The sequence below is a fragment of the Symphodus melops genome (genome assembly GCF_947650265.1).
Source record: "Symphodus melops genome assembly, chromosome: 15".
NCBI lineage: Eukaryota > Metazoa > Chordata > Actinopteri > Labriformes > Labridae > Symphodus > Symphodus melops.
In genome coordinates, this window is record NC_136705.1 from 21,497,166 (window position 1) to 21,519,977 (window position 22,812).

Below are 22,812 nucleotides of genomic sequence, written 5' to 3' on the forward strand. Positions count from 1 at the left end.
ACGTGCTCCCCTATGTCAGCGCCCACAACGGCTGTGTTGACCAGATGGTGGACAAAGCTGATTTTGAGCAACTTTTAGAATCAGGTCTGGTTTATTTGGTGGCCTCGGCTGACCAGCTACCGGCACCGAGGCAGGGGGCTCTCTGTGGGTGAAGTGTCATTGTTTGATGGTGTTAAACTGACTTCATTCTCCGTGTTATTGATGTTTATTCTGTGTCTTTCTAACACTAAAATTTCCTCGTCTAAAAACGAATATGCTGCGCGTTTTACTAAACGTTTTGTCGTTTCGTCAGTTGCGGAGCGTTCGACTCCTACCGGCCACCGTACGTATCTACGCCGTGTCCAATTTAAATGTCCTGTCAGCTGTTGTTTATACATCACTATGATTTACTAATTATTTGGGCAACGAAGGTGCTGTCATATGAGGAACACCTGAAGGACGTGTGCACATTTTGAGTCACTGCAGGAGTTTAAAGCCTGTCAGAACCTACACCACTGTAGTACCAGTTATGTCCACTTGATGGCAGCATTCCTCTTTAAATGCTCAAAAGAGTAGAAGAGTAGGATCATACAACATATTTATTTTTAAGCACTTCGTTTAGGCTTTGCAATTCTTCAGGTAAGATCCATCTAAAGGTAAGATCCATCTAAAGGAAACACCCTCTCCCCACCTACACGGACCAAGCACCGAACCTGGGGAGACAGAGCCTTCTCCATCGCTGCCCCCTCCCTCTGGAACTCACTCCCCAAACCCATCCGTTCCTGCACACACCTCCCAACTTTCAAGACCATGCTCAAAACCCACCTCTATAAACTAGCTTTTAATACTTAACTTCTTCTTTCCCCTCTTCTCTTTCTGTTTCTCTGTCTTTTAATGTTCTTCTACTGTTTTTAACCGTTTACTGTGATTTCTTTTTACATGTAAAGTGCCTTTGAGCCCTCGTAAAAGCGCTTACAAATTAAATGTATTATTATTATTATTATTATTATTATTATATACTGACTTCACATGTGTTCAGATTTGAAATTTGAAAGTTGGAAAAGTTAAACAAATCTATGCTACATTTTCTGAACTGAATACACAAGATAAAGTGGGTCTCTGAACTCTGTTTGGAGCTTAAAAAGCTACCAGGAGAATTACAGTTTCACCACCATAACATCTCACATAGCATTTTATCTAAAAACAACAAGTGTTACAGGGACCAGATTTTCCTTTTGTTTGTTTGCATTTCTCCACAGTGCACCTTCTAAAGGTCTAATTGAATCACATGTTTTTAAAATAAAAATGCAATGCTAAAACATCTTCAAACCAAGGAAACACAACCAAAAATTTCAGTAAACAAAAGGTACATTTCTGAACAGATTTAACTGTTGCAAATTTAACAACTGAACGCCAGTCTACTCTCCTTCTATTAGCATTTTCAATAAAAGCCACAAGAGGGCGCTGTTTACCTGAATTGTATTAGCGCTGGTTGTAGGTTTTTTTTTTCTCTCGCCAAAACAAACACAGCAGATTCCCAATCTTTCTGCATTCACATTAAACAAGAAACACTAACGTATTTATCATGTTTTAGCCTAACACTACAACCATATGCTACGTTAAACATGAATAGATGTTTTGTGGTGCTGTTTACAACAATTTTTTTCCACATGGTATCACAAAATGCCACAAATGTTTAACACACTGTATCACCTGCAAGTTAAATGCTTTCATTTATCCACACAAACCTGTGATTACAAGCCGTGTTTGGATGAATCATGGGATCATGGTGTCGCTGTGATTCATATTCAGAGTTACATGACATGTCTATAAAAAGCTGAGGGACTCTTCTTTGAGCTGTAGTGGGAGGGCCCCATCAAACCAGCTCAGCGAGAGCTTTTCACTTCTGTTTCTCTGAGGAAGTAAAGAGGCACATGACCTGAGCCAGCTGATGTGAGTCGCTCTGCTTGTTCAAAGTTCAGTCTACTTGGTGCAGATTAGTAAGGGGCAGGCAGTTGTACAGAAGGGTCCACATTGTAGGCGCAAGTCATGTCTTAGCAGGCCTGTGCTTGTCTTTCAGCCTGACATGGGACAGACCACTCGCTCAGTAGGGATACAACAGCACAGATGACAGCGTCCTCTTGGATCTGGAAACTTCCAGATGGCTCTAACACAAGGACAGGTAAGAATACAAAGGCACGGCTGTGTTTTACAAAGGCATACTGACTGTAGTACAGCTGTACACACAAACTTCTCTGCATGTTTCCTGTACCTATACCTGTTTAAATGTCTATGATAGTTAATGCAGTTATATGTATGATTGGCTTTTCCACTTAAAAAGTTAGAAATAACTTAGTGAATAATAACCTGTGTGCTTTTTTCTTCTGTCGGTCTGTTACACTTATTGTGAGAGCAGCCTCACATGAGAAAAGTTCCAAGTATTATTGAATTTCTATGGAATGTGAACCGCTTTGACTTAACAGTACAAGTGATTCTATTGGCTTTGGCCGGTTTCCCTCATTGTTCATCATGAGTGTGAGTCTCTGAACAGAAAATACCTGAGTAATAATATGACTGTAGCCTAATGAGGAAACAATGCTCCAAAAGAGCCCCAGACATACAGTATCACATCTGCTTGTTTGTTTCAGTTTTAAAGCTTTCTCCTTCTGTCCCAAGACTTCAAGCTGTATAAACTCATGATCAATATTAGGGGACACATCGATCAGGACAGAAGATCCAAAGGTTTTGTTATCGCTGCAGCTGTTTGATATTGATCAAAAAGTTCCGATTTTTGCTTTTTTGCATCCCAACTTGTCCAATGATGTGTATTAAACACAAACTCAAACAAACAAACGTAGCGCTGGGGATTAGTAAGGTATTTGTGTTCTGATTCTTTAATCACTGCTCGCACCTGCTGGTGACGTCTTATCACTTTAGAGAAAAAGGCCAGAAACAACAAAGGCAAGATTATTTGCTCTTTAGTGATTTTAAAACGATACAATACAAACAAGTTAGAATTAGTGTCAAGTTTTCAGTTTTTTTTAGGGATGTGAGGATAAAGCATCAGATAAAAAGAACATGCCATAAACTATCTGCCGTGAAACTGACCATGCTGTCATGAATTTAAAGATCGAGAAGATTCAAAACATGACATGTTTGACCTTTTGCTAATTATATGCTTCCCATTAGTGATAATTGGTCATCAATTACACCATGCAGACTGCTTTTGGATAACACAATATGAGGCACATGACTTCTGACGCTCTGCTCTTCTGTCTGGGGATCTTGGATGCAGGCCCTCTGCTCGGGGGAAAGGGAAGCTCTGATTTAATACCACATGAGCTGTGGAAGTGAGACATTGAATGGAAATCATGTTAGGGTGTAAGAAGAAAAAAAAAAAAAAGGTTGAATCCGATTTCTCACTTTTGTCTCTCTTTTTCCCCCTCAAGCATCAGACTGCTAAAAAGGAAAGGATCAATAAGGAAACTGGCGAGCTGAGTGCTTCAGGAGAGTTATCTGTCTCCGTGGAGCTGAAGTTGGACAACGTGGAGGGCTCCTGCAAGAACCCTCAACTCCCACAAGTTCTGAGAGAACAGCTGCAGGAGCTGGGGATTCACACGTGCTCGAGCCCGGACCTCAGATCGGAGCACGTTCCTCCAGAACGGAGAGAGGAGCATCTACTCAAGGTCCTTCCTCTTTACATACAGGTATGGACCCGAGTGACAAAGCGACAGTGTGTTTCCCCCCCCCAAAAAAACTGGGTTATTACTGTTTACAAGATTCTACAAGATGTCAGACTTCTCTTTGTTAAAGGTTGAGTATGTGTTTTTAGGAAGTAGTAGGAAGCCCTTTTGCACCCGTCTCTCAAAAGTTGTCCCTTCAGATCACAGCTCTCCTCCCCCGCCCCGTCCCCCCCATTAGTGGTAAGGCTGAGTGCAACCATTTCTACGACTGATCTGCATCCAGATATGCCACCCAAGTCAAATTTTTTTTACAATTTCTAAAAAAAATGTTTTTTATTTTTTTTACCAAAACTCTGTTAGTTCTCCTTCATTCTTTTGCGATGAGGAAACCCCGCCTCGCCTCACAGCGTCCCCGAGCGGGTGGGGCTGAAGGAAAAAACTGTCATCGGAGCGTCGGACACTGTAGCCTCGTTTGCCCCCCCCCCCCCCCCCCCCCCCTCCTTCAGAGAAAGAGGCCGCCTGTCCTGAAAGCCTGTCTAGATGTGCATGAGTGAAAAAAATCCTTTAAACAAATCCGTTAAGGTGAAGCCGCAGTTAAAATGAATAGGAAACGGTGAAAGGTTAAATTAGTGCCTCAGGACTTTGTGTTCTGGTTTCCAAAACTGTTTAAACTTGAGAGAACAATCAAAACACTTTTAGGCTGCAGTCAGATGTTTGCCTCTCAGCTGATCTTATCACTGGTACTATGTGGTCTCTCATTAAATCTAAACAGTTTACACGACTTTCACATGAAACATGCAAAGCAGTCGGATCGGTAGCTTGAGGCTTTGCTTTGATTAATTGGACTATGAAGGATTTCTAATACTCTGTGCCTGAATTGTGTCACATTCACAAAGGAACAGCCCGACTTTCTTCCACCCCATGCACACACTCGCTGTTAATTCCATCACTGATCTGCATGCAACACTATTGATCAGGCTTACAGCTACACACGCAGTCACTCTCTGCTGTGTGTGGATGAATGTATAAGCCACATGACCAGAGATTTTACCAGAACGTAGGGCCTCACTTAAGAACAGCAAACTCAGTGAAATAGGAGATCCTCTTATGGACCTTTAATGAGCTTTATAGTTGTATGCACTGTCTTATATTATTTATAATGTAGTGCATTAACAAGGACAGCTGGGATCCCCGTTTACTCTGGTCACAATTATTTATTGTATCTCATAAAACACCAGCTGTGGTAGATCTGAATCAACACAGCATGTCATTTTACGATTCTATTTTTATAGTTAGTTTTGGAGTTTGCATTAGAGCGCTAAGAACATAACCCCAGGTGTCATTCTGCTAATACGTAAATAAAGGCTTGATGCAGCTTTTTTTTTTAGCTCTCCAGTACCGTTGCATGATGGATTCTCTCCTCTGATTCCAGGCCTGTGAGGAGGGAGGCAGACTTGAAGGGCTGAACATAAAGGGGCTCGCAGGTCTGACTGCAGACACTGTCATCCAGAGCATTCACAGCAGAGTAACAGGAAGGCCTGCAGGTAAGGACGGCGTCTCATTCATGAAGACACGTTTTTTTTTTTTTTTTTTTTTTTTACTCCTGTCAGGTAGAGGGAACTTCTCTTGATCTATCTTCTTGGCTTTTCACGTTGATGTGGATCTTAACCTGCAGGGTTTTTCAGCTTATTTTAAATATCACTCGTCTGATGACACTCCAAAACAGATTGAGTTTAGAAGAATAGTTTTTTAAGTGAGTGAGAGAAACGTTTACATATTTATCTTGCTATGATGAAACATCCCCCCGCTGCTGCAGGTTATGTAATTTTCTGGATGTTGGATGGAAAAAGCGTTTTCTAATCAGATAGAACTCGACACTTCTGCTTTTCACTGCAGCTCTTGAAATGACTGTTTTATCAGTTTTTTTTGTTTGTTATTGTTTGTTATACTTCTTCTCAATTTCACCCAACAAAGGTGGGGACTTTTCTTTCACCGCTCGCAGATGGGTTGGTCTGTTTGAGGTGCGAATGTTAAACCGATCTTTCAGGAACTCAAAACACAGAAATTACACTTCCCTAGATAGAAATGCAAATTCTTGCTCAGAACATGGAAGTGAAACTTTTCTCAAAAAAACAAGTGTCCCCTCAATCTTAATTTAGACGTACATGTGGCTTTCTACTTTCTTATGCTTGACCTGCATATTGAGTCTAACTTTATTGATTTGTTTGTGGGCGACGGGAAGAGACAAATGATTGTGGATTGTCTTGCTTGCTTGTCTTTCTTCTGCTCGTGTCAGATGTTCACACTGAAGGGTCGGGGTTCAGCTCATGTTGATGATTGTTTTGTTTGTTTTGCTTGTCTTCAGAGGGAGCTCGGAGTGAGGTGGTGCAGTTCTTCCAGAGGCGGAAACCTCAGGACGCAAACTGTGACGCAAAAGATAATCAAGGATGGCTGCTGTTAAAGTCTCTGCTGCTGCTGACAGCCGACAGCTCAGTGAGTGAAGAACACGTTTTAAAGGATTCCCTTTTTGCATGACTGTCATTGGAAAATAACTGTAAAATGTTAATGTGCTTGCTTTGTTGACTTTCTGTGTGTGTGTGTTTGCAGGACATATTGTCTTGTATAAACCCAGGGCTCCCTGCTGCTTTGGTGAAATGCCTGTACCTGTTAGTGTGTCTTCCCTCTGTGAAGGAGAACCTCGCCGTAGAAGAGACCTTTCAGGAGCCTCTTACACAGGTCAGAGAGCCAACGCTCTGAGTGCATGTCCTCAGTGCTGCTTCTGTGGACTTTGCCTTTAATTACGGCTCTTCTCCAGGTTCTGCTCCAGCTCTGTAGGCAGCCAGTAAACGTGGAGAGACTGGTGGAATCTCAGGAGCTGCAGTGTCTCATCATTGGCCTCACATCGCTATGGGACCAGACCAGCGCGGACTGGAGACGTCAGGCCTCCCGTGTCCTCAAGGCCGTCTCTGCTGGAGCAACAAGCAACACTGTGCCATGCTTGCAGGGTGAGGCCACTCGAAACTAGTTTGTCTAGTTTCTGCTCGTCCTTGTGCACCACTTTTAAAATCATTCAGAAGGAAACTCATTTGGGAAAGTTCACTTCCTGCACAGAAAGTGAATAATTGGATCTAATCTCGTCACTGTTTCTGGTGAAGACAGATATTTTTGTCCCTGCTATGATTTGATTATACAGAGACGCATGACCACACATCCCAGCAGAGATGTGTGCGAGTATGTTTCACATGATGCCTCTATCAGCAGCGATTTATTCCCCAATTTTCTGGTACAGACACATTGACTTTGATTTCTCTGGGAGATTAAGAAAAGATCAAAGGTTCAGCATTCTTATATGCTCACATGACTCTGAAGCCCTTTGCCATAACATCTTTAATTCTATGGATAAACCTGGATGAATGATGTAAAATAAAAAAAGGCCTCGGGAGGAGTTTGTTCAGTGTGGCCACAGTGATTTTGACGCGCTGCTGAGATCTGAACACTTACTGTCTCCTCAGCAGTAACGCTGTCTTCTCCTTGTTAGGGAAGAACTGTGTTCGTATCTCCATCCAGAACCTGCTGCACATCAGTCCTGATGTCTCGGGGTCGCTGCTGGCTGAGGTGGCCGTGGCTGTATTCAGCTTCGTCAGAGACACCTACGCTCTTAATCCAGCCCTCTTCATGGAGTTTGACACCAACAATGGCTACAAGGCCCTTGAGAACATCCTCAAACGGTGAGATGAAAAGAAAGAGAACCGAAATTAGATGTTTGCCTTTTTATTGAATTAAACTCAAGTAAATAGTATAATAAGATAAAACTGAGTGAACACATAAAAAAAGACATGAAATGAATCAGTTATTTGTCTCCATAAGCATCCATGGAAATGGTGTAAAGTGTCATAGTGTTAACAAACTGCAAACTCAAAAGGTGCGATCGTTCCTGAGAGGAAAAATAAAATAAATCTGTGTTTCTCTGTGCTTTTCTTTGAATTTAAAATACCATATGTTGTCTCTGACTGTTTTGCCACGGTGAGGTGTGAGGAAGGAGTCTCTGTGGATCAGTTCCAGCCTGTGGAGGAGTTGCTGGCGCTCATTGCTTCTTTCACCTACTTTGGAAAAACTGAGCTGAGAGTGGCTCTTTGTGTCACCAACCCTCAACCTCCAGGCTTTAAGTTTGACCCCGCTCTCACCAAAGGTAGGTCGCATCTTAAACACAAGCTCTGCATGGGACAAATCTCTGAATGTGTACTCCAACAGAGATGTTCTGATAACTTTAGTTTACTTTCTAACACCTGAATGTTCCTAATGATCACTACAACGTGTCCATACATACCAATGCTCATTTTGTATGGCTCTGCTCAGGTGAAAGCCTGTCCATATATGAACAAAGCAGTCATAACTGAGATAATAAGTGATGGTTCTGTTAGGAGAAGATTTGTTTGAATCTGTCTCCTAATTGGTCACTTTGTTTTGGCAGAGGAGAGCTCGACAATAATCCGCCTCCTGTTAGGAACGATGCACAATAATGAAATCTAAACTCCAAAAACATGAGCTGACGTTGTCGACAGATTGTGAAGAAGCCCCTTTGGACACAAGATGTCCACTGATGTGGAAAAGTAGCAAAGAAATCAGATCCTATGTAAAACATGGATGTAGTCTCAATGAACAGCGGATTTTAAAGCCCCATGATGTCAGTCGCTGTTTTTGAAAAGCTGACTCCATCTAACTTTCAGTCAGTCTACTAACGAACAAAGAGGCGGGCCTAAGCAAACAATGTGACTGCCTGTCAGTCAAATTAGCTACACCTATAATTATGCAAATATTTAAACCTGAATATAATCAGCCTTTATTGGATACGTTTTCAACACTGGCATCAAACTTTGAGAAAAAAAAAAAAAAAAAAAGAATTCCAAACCATCACCTGCATGGCTCAAAAATGAAAAGTGTAAGGAGGGGACCGAGCCCCCCTTTGGGCCACACAGTTTATCCCTCCTTTGCACTTTGGCCCCCACATAACCCACCCAAACTGCACCACTCCCTTTTCCTAATTTCACACACTTCCCTGACTTGCAATTCTCCCACTGCTATCCCGCTGCAGTGCACCCCACCCCTCAGGTTAACAGGGAGCTGAGGTGATTATGTCTGGGATGATGAAGTGGAGGCTTCCAGTCTAACTCTGTTAGGATGCCCCACATCCATTCACCACTGGCCTGCAGCAACCAGCCATCTATCATAGATGTGCACACACACCTCCATCCAACACTCGTAAATAGAGTGTCCATAACAAACACACACTTCCCCATCCAAACTGAGACGACACATACATATTCAGCACCCATCCATCACATCAAGGACTAGATCTCTGTCCAGCAGAGCCACTGGGGACTTTTCTGCGCTGATTTTATTTGGTTCTGACGCAATTTAGACTAAGTGTGAAAATGAATCCTATTACTAAGCAGCTATATATTTATTCACCACGAACACAAGTGTGTGTTTTTGGACATTCTGTAAATATTTAGGCAAAGAAGAGAGCAAACTCTATCAAGGCAGATTATGCTTCGATATTGTTGTCATCGCGCACGTTAGGTTGTTTGCTTTCAATCTGTCTATGTATGAATAACTCAATTGGCTCATGAGATCCAATGTGTGTTCTTTATTTAAGGCTGTTTGTTATTTACTCTTCTTTTTTATTTATTTTTTCTTGAGAAATGACTCTGACCTTTCAAGAGCAAAATGTGACAAATTGAGATTTCAATTCAAAACTTTTGGATAAATTGACCGGAGGCTGATATTGTTTTGCAAGTCATAGTTCATCATAGGAATACATTATCTCCCCATTCAAAAAGTTAGAAAAACAAACATCCTCAGACTATATCTGATCACATATATATCTGATATATGTGGTTATTTTATCCTGCATTAACGGACTAAATCATCCTGTTGGACTTTTTGTCTTTAGGCTCAGCAGTAAAGAACCTGCAGGCCTTCCACCTGCTGCAGGGCCCCTTGCTGCGCTGTGAGGATTCTCTGCTGTGCTGCCAGCTTCTTCGAACTGTGCGAACGATATGGGAGAGAGAGCCCGCCAATTTCTTCCTTCTGGAGTGGACGGTTCAGTCGATGGTTCAGCTGGCTGCCTGTCTGTGGCGTAAACCAGCAGCTGTCCAAAAACTGTTCTTTTCGCTTCTTGAGATGGTACGACTGCTTACGCTGACGGCAACGTTTTTACTTTTTGCACAAGTAGCACATGAATTTTGTTTTATTGGTTTCCTACAGGTGGTATTTAAGTTGAACTACATCCCCCATGAGACCTTGCGGGCTCTTCTGGTTGTGCTGAAGCAGAGCTGGGCCGGGACGCTGGTGGGACGAGTGGAAGGGCTGGAGTTCGGAGTGTCGACTCTGACGTGTTTTCACCGGTAAGCAGTGCTTGTTTTCAAGATTTTACTCAGAACTGTTTGTGATTATCTTCTACTTCAAACATTTGAACCCAAGAATGTCATCTGGTGCTTTCAGACTTTGTGTTCTCCTCCTCGGTCAAAACATGATAGTAGAAAGTACAACGGTAGAGATGGAGATATTCCCTTTTTAATCTCAATCTTTCAGACAGTCGAGGATATGAAAATAAAGGTTGATGCTGCAGGATATAGTGAAAGTATCATAAACTTTATATGAATTCGTGGTCTGACAGGGAAGCAGATGTAACTGAAACAGAGATGAACCAAAAACTGCAGTAGAGATGCTTTTTACTGACAAAAAAAAAAAAGAGGTTAAAGATTAGAGCTGTAAAACCTCCCGAACTTGTCTGGGTTTAAATGTGGTGTACTCCTTCTTTGAGTCGGGCAAATCCATGAACTTAACCCTCTCCAAAGGGTAGTTTAACATTTTGGTTTGTCTGATAATTCAAAACATAATCGATATGTTAAATATAAGACAGGATAAAGCTCCCACTTTAAGGTCAGCTGGATGTAATAAGGTTCTCGTCTGCTCCGTAGATTGACGGTGCACAGTGGCATGCTCGCTGAGGTGCTCAGTGACTGTGGCCTGCTGGAGCTGCTGCTCGCCGAACTTCGACGGAGAGCTAAAATCATCAGAAAGGCTGGAGTTGTTTCTTCCCCTCAAATAAGTATGAACCACCATTTTTTTTCTCTCAAATCATTTCTTACAATGATTGAAAAACTACACAGATCAAAAAGAAGATTGTTGTTTCTTGACATGTAAAAATAAGTCTTTGAAGCAAAATTGGGACAAAGCGATCATTATTCAGTGAATCAATTTGAAGTGGACAACTGTTTTTTTTTAAATTCCATCTGAAGCTTTTGCTCTCTTAAGACCCTCAGCGGCTGCCGTCTGTTGAAGACACTGAGAAACTGCTCACGGCCTGCATGCTTCAAGTTGTGTCAACGCTTACTTTGCGTTCGATCAAAAACACAGGTAGGTCTTTACCTCTATGGATGCCCATCTTCATATTTTTCACAGTTTTACAATCTGCCATCATTTTGCTTTTTTATTCTTATTCTTTTAGTCAGAAAAATTTCAACTTTATTCATGCATGTGTTTTCCAGTTTCAGTGCGAGACCTTGGTATGGTGCCTTACATAAAGATCTTCCTGGATGAGGATCAGTATCGAGGGCCCACTCTGAGTATTTTGGAGCAGCTCGCTGAGATTAACCCTGAGGAGTTCATGAGTACAGCCGTAGGAGCCCTCTGCTCCTCCACACAGCAGGAGCTTGGCTTGAAGCGGGATCTTCTGCAGGTGATCACAGTTTATCCGCTGAACTCTACAAGCGTACATCAAACCACAACACATTGTGATGCACTTCAAATATATAAACCTGTGAATTTATTTTCTAAGCATGCAAGACCCTGATTATATTACAGACAAATGCAGATTGATTTGCTAAAACAGGTTTAGCTGTTAACTCTGGGCCAATTCGATCAGGTCGGCAGCCGTGTGCGGTGGCACGCTGAAGATTACCACCTCTATCAGATCAGTGAATGGGACAGAGATGTGATTAAGCTTAACTAAGTTACACACCCACTGTATGTGTCCGTTTTTATAGATGGCAGCCAGAAGAGCTCTTACTTGCAGTTATTGTGTGTATTCATGGTGTGTGACTGTGCTATGCATGCATGTAGGAGCTTGTGTGTGTGTGTGTGAGTGTAAGGTGAGTGCCCTCAGGCAGACAGGCGTGTGTGTGTGTGTGCGCCCTCATGCATGCATGCGTGTTCTTTGTGCTAACGTGGTTAAAGCAGGTGGCAATCAGATTGGGTCCGACCCGGGTTGGCAAGTGTTAAGAGCCATTGTGATTACTCCAGTTTCAGTTAATCACATTTCCCTCACACATTAGCTACCTGATGGATTAGCTCTCTAAATTGAATAAAGCTAACGTGATTTTCTTCACCTCTAAAAACTAGTTACCAGAAAAGATTTATGAGATATCTATATGTTTCATCTATTTTTCATGACATTGTTTTAATTGACTACAGAGATGCTTATAAAAGCGGAGGGACTACTTTACAACGAGTGAGTTGTGGATGCTGATAGCACCATGAATGGTGCATCATTGGCTCCAGCGATCCTCCCCGTCTTAGTGTCTGATTCACAAAGAGTATTGAGCTTATTCCAGGGCAGACACGTCCATGACCTTCTGCAGATCAATACACTCTGCTTGTTTTGTGCCTAATTTCAAGAGGAGCTGCTTTTTCCACCAGTAGCTCTGAAATTCAATAAGGATGATTTGTTCACATCATTTCAGGCTGTTTTTACATCCAAATATAATGGTAGATGGGATTAACTTTTTAAGCAACTGTAAAACATATGCACATGCACACAGGCAACAGCTGTAAAGGTACAAGTGTTAGCATGATTGTCATGTTTTTATATTCATACAGCAGGTCTGTATATACGGGAGCAGGTTTTAGTTTTTCTTATAGTTTGGTGTTATGTTCTGTGCTTCTTTGGTCTAACTTGTCCTGGTTTTTAGGTGTAGTAATTTTTTCTTTAGATGAGTTTTACAAACAAGTCATGTAAAACTGGACTCATTTCCTTGTACTGTATGTGCTCACATACTTAGTCAATACAAACCAATTCACTTTTAGATTCAGACGTCATCGTCCTCCCAGGTTAGCAGAGGAAAAAGCTACGCACTCATTTTATGAATTTGCCTCTGAGCCATGATAAGGCTGTTATGTTAGTTCTGTGATTCGACATGCTCATTGCTGAAGTTGTCTCTCTGACTTGTCCTTTATGTGTTTCAGTCCGTGTTAAAGGTGCTCGAAAACCCAAACAGCTGGGACGCCTTCAGGAGAGCGGGAGGCTTCACTGGACTGTTATCTCTGGTGATCGACATGGAGGGAGCTCTGTCTCACCCCCCTCAGGGACAGGTGTGGAAGTCCCTGGGGCATCAACCTCTGCTGGACCTCCTTCTCCTCAATCTCCACATCCTGGCCTCCGCTGTGCATCTTCACATAGTCAATTCGCACCATTTTGAGACTGGGGGCTTTTTTGAAAGGTTGGCAGAGGCTCTTTTCCAGCTGGGCTGCTTCCACGCTGACAGCCTTGAGAAAGAGATGTATGATGGAGAAGAGAAGGCTGCAGAGGAAAACCAGTCTCCTGTAAAAAACTTCTACGAGTTTGTTACTTTGTCGGAGGCCCCTCAAACTCCCTCCATGACACCTCTGCCTAGTCTGCCTCTTCCTCTTCGAACATGTGTAAGGCTGCTGTCCTACCTCGACCAGTTCGCCACAGGGACGTACTCTCCTCGGGAGTTATACCTGGGACTACAACCTGAGGATGGATGTGATGGAGAAAAAGATGTATTAAATACAGCAGCCGGGCATGAAGGGGTGCACTCAGGGTCCCCCCCTGTCCACTTAGGATCAGGACCACAGTCCAAGGAGGACTGGCAGGGAAGACCCAGATCCACAGCACCCAGTATTTCCACAGTCTGCACAGAGTCCCAGTACAGGTGGCTATTTCTAAAAGCAGTATGTCAAGGTGGTGGAAGGCCTTATTAATAAATATGAATCCTGCTACATTCAAGTCTATTATTTACTCATAAATAGGAGCTACATTTAGTAAATATCAACCCATATTTTCTTGTTATGTCTTTCAGTAGGTTAATCTGCGATCACACTATCCTTCATCCAGGAGCAATCAGAGTTATGATGACTCTCCTTCCTTCAGTGTTTACGCCTGAGGACCCTCAGGTAACTTTTTCTGCGTCATGATATTTAAGTTGTATTTTTTAAGGTAAAAATTCATTCTAAAAACCACAGTATAAAACCACAGGATGCAAAGTGATAAATAAGCATTATTATTTGATGTTTGTGCTTGCGCTTCATCATCTACTGTAGTTAATTGTTGCTTTTCTGGAACAAGAAATGTTACATGCGTATATATACAGTAATGTATGTTATTGGTATCACTCTATAACTCTTTTTAATCTATAAACAGGCCATAGTTAAAGACAGTTTTCTCTCCCTCTGTCTCAGCTTTCTATGGAGGTCCAGTTGTCTCTGGTGCTCCACATCCAGGACATGATCAAATCTGAGCAAAACCGCCAGATAATGTGTGAGGGCGGCCTGGTCTCCACACTCCTGGCTCACTGTCGGAGCATGTTGCTAAATCCACACCACCCGTTACACCTGCCTGTGACTCGAGTGTTTGAGAAGCTCTCCTCCCAGTCCATCACACACCCTGACTTCAGGTGAGCCGTACACTCTCCATTCACACACATGCATGTCTTTATTTAATGGAGATGAGGAGGATTTTATTTCTGCCTCATCCCGAGCAAGTATGCCAGAATAGTCTGTGCCTGACATGTTTGTCGATGTCTTTCCACAGGAAGTTCCTGTGTTTAGGGGACCCCCTCATGTGCTCGCCAGAGAAATCAGCCGTGCAAAGGCAACAAGAACATCACCAATCAGAAGCTCCTGTTTCAAACGGTACATAACCTTTTTATTGCATTTATTTTGTCTTTCTTGGGTTGTGTGCCTGCTGATGCAAATTAAATTCAATCCACTTAAGGTTTAATATTTTTGAACACGTTTGACCTTTTTGTCTGTTGAAGTTTAAAGTGATCTAATATCAGTATTCAGTTGTTAATAATCTAAGTATGAATAATCCTCAATTTAACAAATGATTAATGACATCACTGTATTTCTCTCAGCACTCCTAACTATGCCTGACTTCCAGCGGCCCCACATTGAACTGCTTATGTTTTGTATTTTGATTTTGTGTCTAAAAGCAGGTCACAGCTCAGAGACAGATTCATCTTCAGGATCTTCAGTGAAGACACTGAAGCGGACCTTCAGCTTGTTAAAGTCACCATCTCGCAGTGAGTCGTCAGCAATCCCTGCCCACCAGATCGTCAGCCTGGTGTCCATGACGTCCCCACGTACCTTCAGACCTCACAGAGTCTCCTCCTCCCCGGCCTTTGTAGAGTTTGACATGAGTGAGAGCGGATACGGGTGAGGGCTTGTGCTTCGAGTTTTCGGTTACATTTTGTGGCAAAAATAAAACAAAATGGACTTTTTTCTTTTATTAAAATGTACACACTAAAATAATCATATGAAGTACTTTAGTGAGTTTCTGCTTTTGAGCAAATATCTGCATGTATATCATTTAAAAACAGTATCCTTTCCATTCCTTATGTCTTTGCATTGTGGTGCTTTGTAGCTGCCTCATCCTGCCCTCTTTGGCCACAGTCAAAGGAGTGACAGCAGATTCAATCTCAACAGGTGGAATTGGAGGAGGTAACTCATCCCTCTAAATGTTTAACACTCCCGTATTTGTGAGTAAAGCTGAATAAAATGTCTCCCTCTCTTATTTCAGACTGCCGGTGTTTTCCACCTACAGCTGGTCTCACCTTTTCCTGCTGGTTCCAGATTAACAGGTTCAGTTCTGCGTGTGACTCCCACCCAATCCGTCTGCTGTCGGTGGTCCGCCACATGTCCCGGACAGAACAGCAGTACGTCTGTCTGTCCATCTCCTTCTCAGCCTACGATGGCTGTCTGGTCATTTCCACAGAGGAGGAAACATTTACATACCTGGGTAAGAGCCATACAATGTTTCTGTTTAACTTCCCACAACATCTATTGACTTAAATGTTCAGGAATGTGTTTGGCTTTCAGTTCCCTCAGCTATTCCTTATCAATGCTTTTCAAAGAAGGACTGCACAATAGTTACATAAGCTTGACTGAATACCTTTCTCATTGTCTGTTACAAAGATATGATGGAGCCAGAGGTTTGCACACCCACGTCTCTGCCCACATCTCTGAGGTTTCGCTGCTCCAGCATGCTGGTCCCAGGTCAGTGGCATCAGCTGACCGTGGTCATGGCCAAGGAGGTGAAGAAGAACTGTCTGGTCACAGCCTACTTAAACGCCAAAGCAGTGGGAACAGGAAAGGTATGGGAAAGCAAAAAAAACATGCAAGTTGATTGCAGTACATTTGTACAGCATTCAAGTGGAGTACCATATTGTTTCGTAACAACATAATAACTGACTTATGTATTCATGTGTTCATGCATTTTCTGTCAGATGAGGTACATTCAGCCGTTCCCGGGTCAGTACGTCTCCATGGACCCCACAGCAGTGATCGACGTGTACGGTCTGATAGGAACACCAGCTCTGTGGAAGGAGCATGCCGCTCTGGTGTGGAGAGTGGGTCCCTCTTACCTGTTTGAAGAGAGTCTGGGCCCCGACGCTGTGCGCGTCATGTACACACAAGGCACCGCATACCTGGGCAACTTTCTGGGTCTGCGCAATACAGGTGAGTGACAAGGTGTCTTAGGAATTTCTGTTAACTTCCTGCAAGTCATTTCTTCATGTTTTATTTCCTCATAGTGTAGGAGTTATGTGATTTTGTTGTTTATTGATGAATGATTAAAACTGGAGGCTGTTCCAGGAAATGGATTGTTAATAAAATCCCAGCTGGACTTCTGAAGCTTTGGAAACACATTTCAACACGAACTACATAAATAAAACTAAGACAGTCCTGCAGCCTGATTTGAGCACTTTAAACTCACAGCCTCTCTTTATACTGTCAGCTTGTCCGTCTCGCTAGGAATGTATTTAAATTGTCATTTTGGTGTTCCCACAATGATGGCATGCAGTAAATTATATTGGCACGGTGCTCTTTGCATGCATTCACCATTTTCTCTGCAAAACACATGATGAGCATTTGAACCTCATGATGCAGAACAACCTTTGGATACTTCAAATTCTTTCTACTTCAGTTGGCACTCTACTTCATGTTTCTGATTTGTGACGTGATAATTCTCGTGACACATTTGAGTCCCTTTTATAAGGCGTTTGTACTAAAACATTCTTCTTTGTCTCAGGTTATGGTCCAGATGTGGACTCTCTCCCTCTCAGGCTGGTTCCCGAGGAGAGGATTTCATTTGGAATCAACCCAGCGATCTCTACACTCACGACAGTCGCTCAGATCAGAGACGACTACAATGAGGTGGACTGCAGGCTGATTGCTAAAGAGGTAAGGTGAGTCCTTGATGAACCCGTGTTTGCTGCTTTGATGCAGAGTAGCGATCATTGTGTTTCATTTCAGATGGGGATACCATCTCGGGATCAGTCCACGCCTGTGTTCCTCGCTCGAAACATCAGTCAGCACCTCAACGGTACAGCCCGCACGATCGGAGCAGCTCTGGTTGGACATTATGGTAAAAATAATGTATCTGTTAAGTGTATTTGGACTTTTTTGTTTAACTTGTTAGACAATTTGTAACTGTGTGTCGTCTTCCATGAAGGTGTGCGTACATTCACTCCCCGCAGTGCATCCAATGGCTTCCTGTATGTTGGTGGGCCTGCAGTTATTCTCAGTCTGGTTGCAATGGCACCAAACGACAGCTCTCTGTATGCAGCGGTCAAAGTTCTTCTTTCTGTGCTGGAGACCAACTCTGCCATGCAGCAGGAGATGAACCGCGTCGATGGATACAAGGTCGGCGGAGTAGCTGCAAGCGATGCGTAACAACAAGTGAACAAAAACATATTGTCTGTTCTGATCTGTTGTGTCAAACTGTGTCTGCTCGTAGCTGCTCGCTTTTCTACTGAAGATGAAGAGAAGTCTCGTCAGCCACAGGACCTTTCAGCTTGTTCTGTATCTGTCCAGTTCAGTGGAGCTGAGCTCGTCGGGTTGCCTGCAGAACACACCGGCTTTCCAGGCCCTACTCTGTGACCTGGAGGTAAGCAGCCACGTTTTAAGCAGAACACTTGCAGAGAGCATTTTGGGGAATTTCTACATTTTTGTGTCCACGTTTTATTGAGAAAGTTTGTAATTGCATCTTGAGGCGAAACATTTCAGTGTCTGTCCTGTCATGCCATGTTTTCAGGTGTGGCAGAAGACCTCAGACAATCTGGACATCTCAGTTCTGAACCACTTTGCTGAAATCCTCAAATCCTCAAGGTGATTTCCGCAGCCAGCAGTGACCGCGTCAAGCAGAAAATGTTCCAGCTTTAATTGAATGTATTATAAACTCACATGGCTGTAGCACAACAGGTTAGATAACCCAACAAAGAGCGTCTTGTTCAGGATTGACAGCAGAATTTATGTGCTCTTCTTGACATCTTCAGCTGCCTGTCATCAATATCACGAAACGTCCAACTATAACAATCGAGGGAGTTTTCACCAGTTTGTTATGTGACTTTTCTCCTTCTAGGAACAAGCTGTTTTATATATTCATGCTCTTCCTGTTATTCTCTCTCTACCCTTTGCAGTGACAGCACAAACGCAGCCATCATTCAAAGTGGAGGTCTGTTACAGAAGCTACTGTTCAAGCTTTCTGATCCTGCTGTGACTGTTAAGAAGGTTAAGGTCATTTTGTGTGTCATCACATCCCTGTTGAAAGCTCACTCTGCTCCGCTGGACGTCAGCAGGTACAGTTTTAACACTCTCACACATTTTAAACAAAGGGCTTGTCGGTTTCTCATAAACAGAGCAGATAGATCTGTAACGAAGTAATGTCCTTTATGTTGGTCAGGCTCGGGCTCTTCCTAGTCTACACACTCCCGTCTCTCAGTAACATAGGTGAAGGTGACGGCGATCTTCCACAGGATACATCAGGTTAGACTTTAAACACGCAGCCTCATCCTTTAAGCTCCTGTGAGGAGCGTTCACTTTGTGTTGATGTTGGTGACACATCTTATTCATTTGTATCTTCTTGCTGATTTTGCATCGTACTTAAAGAAATCATCCTGTTTTCTTTTGACACTAAATGATATCACTTATCAAGAATCTTTGTCATGCCATTGCATAAAAAGACTTTTCTTTAAATCACTTTGTTGGAGCTCTCCCTCATGGCAGCGACTCCAGGCGTTCAGAAAATGATTTAGAAAAGATCAGATGAGCCACTCATAGTTTTGTTTGCATTCGTGACTCACAAAAAAGGATTAACATTCATTTCAGTCTGTGTCATAACCAGCTCTTAGCGTCTCACATGAGCTTTAACAGTACATCGGAAGTCTCTTGTATACTGTAATAAAAATGTTACTGACGCTGACTTACCCTCTCTGTTCCTCAGCTCAGAGTTCTGATCCAGCCGGTCTCATCTGGATCCGCAACCAGATGTTACTCTCTCTTTGTGAGATCCTCCTCTCAGACGACCTGACCAAAGAGTGAGTAGCATGTCGTACTACATGGCCACCTCTCAAAATATGACAGCAGAAACCTTTGCTGAATTTCCGTCCTTTTTTTTTTTTTTTTTTGTTCCCTGACAGTCAACAGCAGGTTTTATTTGACACTCTGGGCAGTGATTGGTTCCTGCTCTTCCTTCAGCCACACCTTCACCCATCCACCTTGAAGCTTGGTCTCGTCCTGCTCACGCACTTCCTGTGGAGTCCCAGCCAGCAGAGCGGCTTCAGAGAGGGGATCCTCCCAGCAACGCTCATCGAAAGCATGCAGGAGCCTTTCGCTGTCATGGGTAAATAAGACTACATGATTTCTCACAGTGACGCAGGAAAATGGTTCATTCAGTCAGCCTGTATGGTGACATGAAGGGGTACATTTAGAGCGGACTGAATACATAAACAGCAGTGACAAGCACAGTTTTCTTTCAATCTATTTTTAACATTCTTGTTATTTTACTGCTCGGACTAGAATCATATAAAGGCTGAAGGCTTAAGGCTAATCTGAAGAACAATACTAAGGTGCATATTTTTTAAAATAGATTATTTGACTTTTTGCTGTTGTTTATGAATATATCAATATAGAATTAACTCTTTACCTCATAAAGAAGTTATGTACACGACAAACTCTTACTTGAAAGGAAAAAAAAACAAAGGTTAAGAGGGACTGAAACGTTGTGATTTTTCTAATGAATTGCTGATACTGTACTTAGCAACTTAAAATGTTTTGAGTGCTTTCTGTTGTCCCTAACATTTTTTTTATGATTCTTGCTTTCTCACCAGACAATCTGCGAGCCAATTCCTGGTCTCACGAGTGCTCGAGTACCTCGTGTTCGGGCTTCCATGTTCTTCAGGGGCTGTTGGTCAGACACTGTCACCTGCCTCAGGTGTATGAAGCCTTGGCTGCTCTGCTGCTGGGGAGGAAGGCCAGTCACACTGCAGAGGGAAACGTAAGTACTCAACTCCTTATTAGTCATCTTCCTTATCGTCCCCTTCATAATTGAATGTGTTATGTGCAGGTGCCTTTGGATGATGCTCTGCAGTCTCTTATTGACAGCCATGCAGAAAACCCCGCTCAGCAGCTGTGTGTCGAAGCTGTGACAATTCTGCTTGAATTAGTCAAAGTCATCATCTTACAGGTAAGACTTTAAAGACCTGAACACTTGTAACTATTTAGCACCACGGTGTAATCGTGACTTTTTCTTTCGTGTTTTTACAGCCTGTTCATACTAAAGATGAAATGCCAGGCACTGATGCATCATGGGAGTCTCAGCTCCCAGCAAGCGTGATGCAATTCCTTTGTTTGCTCCACAACCTTCGGCCAAGAGACCCGCTGTGGGCATCACCAGAGTTCCTCCACGCTCTAGCAGGAGTTGTGTATCCTTTGGATGGTTCGGAGGTTTGTGTGTTTCTCTGGATTCATCAACCACAGAGAGTTCAGCTCAGGTCTAAATCTTGTTCACTTTTTTTCCCAGGGGGATCCTTTGGCTGAGCCTCGCGTGATCAGTGAAGGTGGAGACACATGTAAGAGTCATCCCAACAGAAAGCCAGTGTGCGACTTCATTCGCATTCTGCTGATGGACAGTCTGCTCAATTTGTCAGCTAATGTCAACGCACATCCTCTGCTTGTGCTGCTGGAGGTGAATACAAACACACACACAGTAGTATGTATGTTTATTCGAAAACAGTGAGGGAAAAAATAGACGTTCGGCATATAAAAAATACACAGCAGCAAAGCTAGCAAAGTATTCAGTCTTTACGAAATAAGAACTTAAGAAAGTTTTTTAAAATAGGACTTAGTAAAAGTAAAAGTGCTTTTTAAACTCCTTTACTGAAGGACACGTGACGGACCAAAGGACATTATCAATCTATTTCTGTGAAAGGAACTGAATCTCTTTTTGTCACAGACTATTCTTCTGAACTTGAATTCTTTTAACTTTAATAAAATAAAAAAATGAAAGCATTTTGCTAACTATAAAGGACATTTATCTTAAAGGTCGTATGTGCTTTTATTTGTCTTAAATGTCATACCAGATTATATCCCCTGTTTGCTGTAATGTCCTTTCATCAGACTATCTTGTCTGTCTTTTGATTGGCTTTGTGATTGACTGAATTGTTTTATAAAGGGGGATGTCTCTCTATGAAGTTTACACACCGAGTAATTGATTGATTGACTGAAAACATACTTTAGTGGAAAAATGAATGATTTGTATTTTGTGTCTTCGTATCTCAGCACACATTATAAACACAATGATTAGTGTATCTGTAAACTCACTTATTGCACTGAAACCTCAACATGCATTCATAGCGAGTTAGATTCACTCTGTAAGAAGCTCTTCAGTATTTTCTGTCAGTGCAAGACTCTCCCTTCTCCAGAAGGTGCCACTCTTTGCTCAGGAACTCAAGCAGGCAGAGTTGAAATAATGTTCATCTGGGATTCACCACCAGGAGGAAGAACACACACACCAGACCTACACTTGAGACAACATGAAACAAGATGTTACCATTACTGCCAAACAAAAAAGAACCAAGAGAGTCCCTATCTCAAACTCTCTCAAAGTTGTTTTTTTTGTTGTTTTTTTACAGCTATAATCATGTTTTTTTTTTTGTTTTTTTTACAGCTATAATCATGTTTTTTTTTTTGTTTTTTTTTACAGTTTTCCCCTGATGGTGCATCGATGGAACAGAAGCAGAGTTTTCAAACAGAGCTGCTGGAATTCACCATGGACATCATCCACATGCTCAGCCACGAGGACGAAAACAACACTCATCTCATCTCACATGGTAGAATAAGCAGTCACAATTTTAAGCTTTAAAAAAAAAAAATCTGTCATCTCAAGTTATGATTTTATGTTTTCTCTCAGACTGTAAGAGTCAGACGCCTGAAGAACAGACGAGCATGTTAATGGAGAACATGGTGCTCTTTAGCAGAACTCTGCTGCGGAAACTTTACTGCGGATCGTACGTGGCTGACCCGGAGAGTTTGCTCAACTTCCTCACAGATCAGATCGGGGTGGTGAGAGCTTTAAGTGTTGCTTCATGTGCCCACTCAGACTTCTGCAAATAATGTTCATAAAACTTGTGATAAAATGGATTTTCACTGTGGACAAAGTTCCTTTAAAGCATTCTTAGTGCTGGATATTCTGAATGTAAAATCTGCCTACATGTCACCATTTGTTTCCTCGTGTGTACTTTCAGGCTCTGGAAAAAGGCCGAAGTCAGAAAGAGAAGACAGTGTCAGCTCTCTACTCCTGCACCAACAAAGTCCTGCTTTATTTCTTGTCCCAACCCCGAAAATGCCAAGAAGAAAAGGAAGTGATTATCAGTGCACTGCGGACATTCATGGAACGCTGGGACGTTGTCATGGCAACCTACAATTCCAACGTGAACTTCATCACATGCCTTCTGCGTTGTCTGTTATTGATACGATCTGGCAGGTAAAAGTGAAACCAAAACTCACTGAGAACAGAATAAATATCCCTTTGGATTTGAATCTTTATTTAAAAGTGTCCCAACTT

The 22,812-nt window shown here is 42.4% G+C and overlaps 1 protein-coding gene across 5 annotated transcripts in view; it reads left to right on the forward strand.

Moving 5' to 3' along the window:
• The first annotated feature begins 13 nt into the window (after positions 1 to 13).
• Positions 14 to 22,812, forward strand: part of wdfy4 (WDFY family member 4) — a 44,674-nt gene continuing 21,875 nt past the window's right edge. Inside the window, exons 1-40 of one of the 5 annotated variants that reach the window (XM_079363420.1) lie at positions 39 to 144; positions 1,792 to 1,932; positions 2,060 to 2,161; positions 3,429 to 3,686; positions 5,095 to 5,206; positions 6,028 to 6,155; positions 6,270 to 6,398; positions 6,478 to 6,667; positions 7,201 to 7,390; positions 7,691 to 7,851; positions 9,616 to 9,848; positions 9,930 to 10,069; positions 10,646 to 10,776; positions 10,983 to 11,084; positions 11,216 to 11,406; positions 12,912 to 13,621; positions 13,769 to 13,862; positions 14,148 to 14,362; positions 14,500 to 14,600; positions 14,903 to 15,125; positions 15,334 to 15,410; positions 15,490 to 15,708; positions 15,885 to 16,063; positions 16,196 to 16,427; positions 16,999 to 17,150; positions 17,223 to 17,334; positions 17,422 to 17,612; positions 17,707 to 17,856; positions 18,004 to 18,077; positions 18,389 to 18,547; positions 18,652 to 18,734; positions 19,192 to 19,285; positions 19,388 to 19,590; positions 20,078 to 20,244; positions 20,314 to 20,433; positions 20,514 to 20,693; positions 20,770 to 20,934; positions 21,952 to 22,078; positions 22,159 to 22,310; positions 22,493 to 22,731. In XM_079363420.1, coding sequence (XP_079219546.1) covers positions 2,141 to 2,161; positions 3,429 to 3,686; positions 5,095 to 5,206; positions 6,028 to 6,155; positions 6,270 to 6,398; positions 6,478 to 6,667; positions 7,201 to 7,390; positions 7,691 to 7,851; positions 9,616 to 9,848; positions 9,930 to 10,069; positions 10,646 to 10,776; positions 10,983 to 11,084; positions 11,216 to 11,406; positions 12,912 to 13,621; positions 13,769 to 13,862; positions 14,148 to 14,362; positions 14,500 to 14,600; positions 14,903 to 15,125; positions 15,334 to 15,410; positions 15,490 to 15,708; positions 15,885 to 16,063; positions 16,196 to 16,427; positions 16,999 to 17,150; positions 17,223 to 17,334; positions 17,422 to 17,612; positions 17,707 to 17,856; positions 18,004 to 18,077; positions 18,389 to 18,547; positions 18,652 to 18,734; positions 19,192 to 19,285; positions 19,388 to 19,590; positions 20,078 to 20,244; positions 20,314 to 20,433; positions 20,514 to 20,693; positions 20,770 to 20,934; positions 21,952 to 22,078; positions 22,159 to 22,310; positions 22,493 to 22,731 — 6,404 coding nt within the window. In that variant the 5' untranslated portion in view covers positions 39 to 144; positions 1,792 to 1,932; positions 2,060 to 2,140. Of the gene's footprint in view, positions 145 to 1,791; positions 1,933 to 2,059; positions 2,162 to 3,428; positions 3,687 to 5,094; positions 5,207 to 6,027; positions 6,156 to 6,269; positions 6,399 to 6,477; positions 6,668 to 7,200; positions 7,391 to 7,690; positions 7,852 to 9,615; positions 9,849 to 9,929; positions 10,070 to 10,645; positions 10,777 to 10,982; positions 11,085 to 11,215; positions 11,407 to 12,911; positions 13,622 to 13,768; positions 13,863 to 14,147; positions 14,363 to 14,499; positions 14,601 to 14,902; positions 15,126 to 15,333; positions 15,411 to 15,489; positions 15,709 to 15,884; positions 16,064 to 16,195; positions 16,428 to 16,998; positions 17,151 to 17,222; positions 17,335 to 17,421; positions 17,613 to 17,706; positions 17,857 to 18,003; positions 18,078 to 18,388; positions 18,548 to 18,651; positions 18,735 to 19,191; positions 19,286 to 19,387; positions 19,591 to 20,077; positions 20,245 to 20,313; positions 20,434 to 20,513; positions 20,694 to 20,769; positions 20,935 to 21,951; positions 22,079 to 22,158; positions 22,311 to 22,492; positions 22,732 to 22,812 lie in introns of all 5 variants that reach the window. The other 4 variants (XM_079363421.1, XM_079363419.1, XM_079363422.1 and 1 more) reach the window with 4 other exon arrangements.